The 6,978-nt window shown below is 34.7% G+C and overlaps 1 protein-coding gene across 1 annotated transcript; it reads right to left on the bottom strand.

The window, feature by feature from the left end:
- Nucleotides 1-3,003: 3,003 nt before the first annotated feature.
- On the bottom strand, nt 3,004-3,750 carry LOC133878924 (NAC domain-containing protein 41-like). Its single transcript, XM_062317486.1, has one exon. It carries the CDS (start codon nt 3,748-3,750, stop codon nt 3,004-3,006), a length of 747 nt encoding a protein of 248 aa, XP_062173470.1.
- Nucleotides 3,751-6,978: the final 3,228 nt, after the last annotated feature.

Here is a 6,978-nt window from a genome sequence, read left to right as displayed (position 1 = left end):
TTCTAATGAACTACTTTCCTTTTCACCGAAGCAGAAATAAACAAACTTTCTCCAAAATAAAACGTAGGAAAGAAATACTCTCATATTATCTATATATTTTTATGTTTTAACTACCTACTCTTTCAAAGCATATACATTTTGCTCAACTTTTCTACTATCATTTTCACTGTTCACTCTAACTATTATTTCTCTACTAATTATTGAGAGAATCTTTGTGATCACTAGCACCCAGTAACACGGGTAGCCTGAATATCTCGAAATTTGATGCTTCTGAACTTCTTGTAAAATCACTTCTAGATAGGCCTTAATCATTAAATATATGTCAATGGGCTTATAGGAATTAAATAAGCCAATTTACCAACTATTCTAGAATGAAACATGTTTTGCTTTTATGCTTCTCATAAACCTAGCATCTGACCCTTAACCTACCATCTGACCCTTGTCTTCTCAAGAAAAATTCAACTTTTTGTATTTCTAAGAACTAATTGCTTGAAATACTCCAAAGAAATGTACTATATAAAACATTTGGTTTTCACCTCCTATGTATTTCCTTTGCAGCCTCAAATTTACTAGTCTCTCTATTTATTACCATACAAATCCAACTAAATTTAATTTTTTTAATAAAATAAAAAGGTGCATTGTTAAACAAAAAGAGTAATGTTAGAGGTACTAAATGGATACTAAGATGATGTGGAGTTTATTAATTAGAAATTATCAAAATAATTAATAAAAAGATATGCTACGGATACTAATGAATAAGCTCCACATCATCTTTGTTAGTATTTTGGCCCCATTCTGTGTTTGGACAAAATCACTTATATGTAAGGATGCTGCAAACAGGGATTCCACTGTTCAGAGTAAAGTCAGAAGAATTTCAAAGTTCCCTGTCAGCCGTCCGGACGATGTGTCATTCCGTCCGGACGCCCATCTGTCTACTGCTCCATTTGTCCGGACGATATGTCATCCTGTCCGGACGCCAGACACTCTAGCATCATCCGTCCGGACGACGTGCTTCTTCCGTCCGGACACTTCACTGTATCGAGAAGCTTCTGTGCCAGCTTGCTTCGTCCAGACGTTTCAGCAGCACGTCCGGACGCCTATCAGTTCTCGAACAGTTTACTGATTCTTTTCAAATTCCAAGAAAGGGAAGATCAATCAACCGTTCGGACGATGTGATATACCGTCCGGACGCGTATCTCCGTAAGGTAAGAATTGCAGTTCAAAATGAATCGTCCGGACATCTGACAGCTGTGGTTCGGACGCTGGTGCATCGTATATGGTAACTGACGATTCGACTTCAACCGTCTGGACGTCTCCCCCTTATGGTTCGGACGCACACGCATCAGATATGGAAATTGCGTGCTGAAGTTTAGCCGTCCGGACGTCTCCCCCTTATGGTCCGGACGCACATGCATCAGTTATGGAAATTGCGTGCTAAAGTTTAGCCATCCGAACGCTCCTGCCTCTTGGTCCGGACGCGCGAAGCCTGTTATGGAAATTACTTGCAGCGGACGTGCGTCCGTTCGAACGATCGAGCCATCCCGTCCGGACGATGTTCTTATACAGGAAAGATTTCTCCACGAAAATTTCGAAAAATCCTGTCTCACAGTTGTCCGTCCGGACGATCATGATCCACCGTCCGGACAGCCCACAGGCTTATTTTGCCTGACGCTCATTCTGACCCCCAGACTATAAATAGGGGTCCTTGGGTACTTAGAGCTGCAAGAATTTGGTGTGAATTCCATTAGAGCTCAGAGACATGTTATTTCCTTTAGAACCGTTTTTCAAGTGTGCTGCGCTGTAAACCGAAGTCTATCTTAGAAGTCGGCTCTAAGGTAAGGAGTTCCATTGAAGACCCCTTCAGGTAGGTGAACCTGGTTGGGAAGCGTTCGTGTTGGGTTACACGTTAGAGAGCAAGGTACGACCACTGCATCGGTACATGTGAGTGTTACTATCTTGTATCTAGCTTTGTCTTCTGAATAGTGGAATTCCTGGGTTTGGCTGCCCCGAAGTGGCTGCCCCGAAGTGGGTTTGGCTGCCCCGAAGTGGGTTTGATTTGGTTTTTCTCAATGAAAAAAAGGATAAAGCCTGCGGCCTATAATAATTGAATGCTTTCGTTTTGAAAGACTAGAATGATATTAATTAGCAAGATTCATTTTGTTGTCTTAAGTATATGGCAACGAGTAAAAAGAGATTTGATTTCTACACTACATCATCACAACAAGTGTACAATAATTCCTCACATGAGGGTGGGTCCTACATATTAGGGTCCACCTTCATGTAGAGAGTTGTTGTGCACTTGTTTTTTTTTTTGAACGAATTGTTGTGCACTTGTTATGTTGGTGTTGTAAATCAAATATTTTTTTAGTAAAAAACGATAAACGTATAAAAAATCACAGAACAAAAAAAAACTAAACCCTATTTAATAAAGCATCATCTCAAATGGTTTCGTTGATATGTTGCCTGTTTTACTATTTTGACATTTGAGAGTAATATATAATCTCACTAAATTCTGAATTATTTATAGATATATTTTATAATTAAAAAATAAAAAAAATCCACGGTGTTTAGATTTATTAGTACGATTTTTAAGGGGTCGAGCATTGTTAACTGAATCAGTGTTGATATTTCAATGCGTTTAATTGGATTGATTAGAATCCCAAACAACGGGGGCATAAACAACGTACCCAATTCAAACTCATTTACCTATAAAGAAAGATAACGTTGTTATTAGTTGGGATTCTAATCAATCCAATTAAAAATTGAACTTTTGGATCGGTCCTTTAGGGTTAATTAATCCAATTAAAACGTGTGGATATAATGCAAAAATCCCATAGATCATGAACTCGAACAAAAAAACAAAATCAAGACATGAAATTAAAATATTATTTTGATGATATCTCAAACAAAGTTGAGAAAGTTAACCAATATGCTACAACAAAATTGCAAAAAAAAAAACAAATAAAAAATTACAATTTTTTCCTAATCACTGTATTGATCTCTCTAGGCAAATAACGCATCCCAGTCAGCATCCCAAAAATCTTCCAATGGAGGAAGAATCGGCAGATCTCCACCCTCTGGCGGCAGATCTCCAACCTCTGGCGGCTGTATGCTCCTGATGGTTTCCAAATCAAAATTAAAATCAGAGGGATCACTGGACGGTAGACAGCCCATGATGGTTTCCATATTAGACTCCGCTGGGATCCATATTGCCTGAGGCGGTGGACATTCAACAATATTGCAGCAAACCCTCTTTCTCTGATGAGATTCCTCCTCGAAGCGTCTTTTGACCCCACTTGATGATTCTGATCCTTTCTTCTGAAGGCTACAGAGGACCAAGTTGGTACCCTGTTGCTGCTCACCAACGAGGGAGAACTCGTGCATGATCCAGTTTGAGTTCTTCGTTGTCGAGCCCTCTTTTACATTGAAATTGAATAGTTTCCTGGCCCCGATAATATCACCCCGATTATCATAAATCTTGACAGTACAATTTTCATGCCAAACCCCACAACCGGCTGTTCGTGAAACACGATTTTTGCTTAGTTTCTTCAACGTGGTGAAAAAGTAAACCTTCTCCTGATCGCCGCAGATTTCCCAGGGTGGCTTTTCACCGTATAGATCACAATCGGGGATGCCATCCCAGGAAAGTTCTTCGCCCTTGACCTTCTTCACCAAGTAGTGGCTTATGAGCTCCTCATCGGTGGGCATGAACCGAAACCCTAACGGCAGCATCGCACGATTCGCACCCATGGATTTTTCTCAGTGCGTAAATGGAAAATCAAGGGCAAATCGAAGACATATTTATAAGCCATGCACTGACCGACGGACCTAAATGGATAATAGATCAATTAAAAAAAATAAAAAATAAAAACAAAAATAAAAGCATGCAAACCAACAGTTTAAATAAGGCGGTGCCGTTGAAGACTGGCTTGGTTTCATTGCTGTGCCGGTGTTGTGGGTGTACCGAGCTATGGCGGAAGAAAAAAGAAGAATGAGAAGACCGGAGATAATTGAAGTCGGCTTAGATATCCAAATGAGCTATAGTTGATGGCTTAGGACCTTGGGGAAATATACCGAATGGTGATAGCCAGGAATGGATGCCAGTTAATGCATTGAAATCGAAGAAAAAGGCGAATATATGAATTAAACGCAGTTTCTTTTGGGAACAAACTCAGGGCTCGAGAATGACAGGCACAGAGAGAGCATTTCGAAAAAAGTTTTTCATTTTCAAAGTGTTGAGCAGGTAAAAGCATCCTTTGTATGAACTATGAAGGTGTTTCGCCTTTACGCTTCCCATCATGCCTTGTCTTGTCAACAAAAACATTTTTGTCTTCTCAAGCACTGCTCATATTTACTGCCCTCTCTAATTAATTTACTGCATCGTTAAACAAAATTGCAAAAGTGATCCGTTTAAGAGTGTTTAAAAATGAGAAAAAATCTGTTGCGTCGTTTGTGTATTCGATTTCGATTTTTTTTTACTATATTTTACTACATGAAAGCCAAAAAAGAAAATAATAATTTTAAAAAGATATTTAAATGATTTAGATATTTTTATATTATATTTATAAAATATGTTTGGGAGCGTAAATTAAAGTAATAAAATTCCTGAAACCATATTTGAGTGCTAACTGTATGATAGTGTTTTTTCAATGAAAATTATGTTACAAAATTATTAGAATTATGAAAATTAGTGTGAAAATAAAAATATAAAATATAAAAAAATAGAAATTGGTTTTTTTATTTTGGTTTTGTTTATATAAATTTCGGTTATTAATAATTGTTTTTTTAAAATTTTTTCTATAGTTTTTTTTCTTCTAGTTATAGCATACAATGATTGAGTTCTTATACTTAACCTAATTTACAAATTGTTTTATATGGTGTAAAAATTAAGGATAAATACATCGTTAATTTCTGAGGTATATTATAATTACAGATCAATTTTTATGATTTAAAAAATTAATGGGAAGACCTTGTAGTAAATTAGAATTATAAATCGATACATGAAGTCAAATTTCGTTAAAAATTTTGATAAATTTTGTTAAATGTCACGTCAGCACCATAAATCGAGCTTAATTCACACTCAAAATAAAATTAACAAACCAAATGTATGCCTCACGATTCACATTTTATCAATAATTATATAAACAAATAACTTAAATACAAAACATTTTTAAAAATACAAAAACGGTTTTCAAATTAAACAAAAAATTACCGTCTAAAAAATTCTATCAAACAAAGCTTAGGGACAATTCCTTAGATTGTTATATTACTACCAAATAACTTTTAATAACATAACATTAAAAATCCTTTACTTTTAATATTACATTATTTTAATTATATAATAAACATATAACAATCTATTAAATAATAACCTTTTGTTTTGTTTTTTTGGGTGATACTGTAAGGCGCAGATCTTTTTGGTTTCTTATATCCGTACAAGCTACCACGATGATTTGACGTGTAGAGGCCCCCACACCAAACCCATCAAATCAAATCTTTGCCTCAGTCCAAGTAGTACCACTGCTCAGCCTCTATGCCTCCCATCGAGTAGTGCTAGGGAGAAGCATTATTTCCGGAATTCATCCGGAAATATTGCTTGGCCATGGCAAAATTGTAATATAATAATATTACAATTTTGCCATGGCCAAGCAATATTTCCGGATGAATTCCGGAAATAATGCTTCTCTCAATCATTACCCGCCTCCCATCACCCCTTCACTTAGATCCTTTCCCTCTGCCTTCTCTCTTCCTCTTACGTGTCTTCTACCCGTCATGCCCACGTCACACTTCCCCTCCTCCCACCCCAATACGCTTTGTCAAACACTTGGGACAAATTAAAATATCTATCTACATTAAAAGAAAAATCATCACAACCTGTTACCAAACCTTCCAATTCACAAGTTCCAAATGAAAATCGCAATTTATTTCCCTCGCTTAGATTTTAATTCACTACAGAAAACAATTCACACTTCTTTCTTTTTGTAATGAACTCCAAAAGAATCCACAACCACACCTATAAATTCAGCTTTAGATATCTACTTCTTACATTTTCATAATCACAAGCTTCAAATTTATTTATTATTATTTTTTTATCTATTAAATTTTATTTTTATTTCTTTTTCTTACTTTTATCAGAAACTTCAATTAACCTTCTCAGAATTGTTATTGTTTTTACAATTATACCTACAGACTTCAAACTCTCAATTTCATGTATCTATCTTTTAATTTTACTTATCTTGTAAGATTTTTCATCGAATCCTATCAAAATTTATAAAATACTACTTTTTTTTATTAAAAAAAAAATTAAAAGATAGATACAATTCTTCCTGATCAATATCTAAATCCTTACAATTTTTTTTCCCTTCATAAAAAAGAGGGGTGTTTTGGGAATTTTGACACCCCTCTGTTATGATTTTACTAAAAATTTTAACAGAATGATGAAATTGAAAAAAACTGAAAAAATTAATACACTAAATTGAGAGTTAATACACTTGAATCCTAACAATTTTTTTCCCCTCATAAAAATGAGGGTTATTTTGGAAATTTCTACACCCATCGGTTATGATTTTACGAAAAATCATAACGGAATGGTGAAATTAAAAAAGATTGAAAAATGAATACACTAAATTAAAAGTTTTTGAAGTTTAAAAAGTAATTGTAATTAAAATTGAAGATTAGAGGGTTAAGTAAAAAATTTTCCATTTTTTTTTTATAAAATATAAAAAAATAATATTTTAATGTAATGTAGCACTAATAGACGTAGCATAATTGGACAAAAAAAAAAAATGCACGAAATGACAAATTTCAAATCCGCAAAAAATTTAAGCTGTCAAAGTAAATTTTTAAAATCTAAGAAAGTGAATTTGTGTTTGTATTTATTTTTTTTGGTTATTTTCAAGTAAGATTGTGAAATCAAGATATGGATTTCATCTAAAACATTAGGGTTTAAAAAAACACTAAAAATTTGCCTAAAATAAT

The sequence above is a fragment of the Alnus glutinosa genome, chromosome 10, assembly GCF_958979055.1.
Source record: "Alnus glutinosa chromosome 10, dhAlnGlut1.1, whole genome shotgun sequence".
NCBI classification, from domain to species: Eukaryota; Viridiplantae; Streptophyta; class Magnoliopsida; order Fagales; family Betulaceae; genus Alnus; species Alnus glutinosa.
This window is presented reverse-complemented; position numbering and strand designations above follow the sequence as displayed.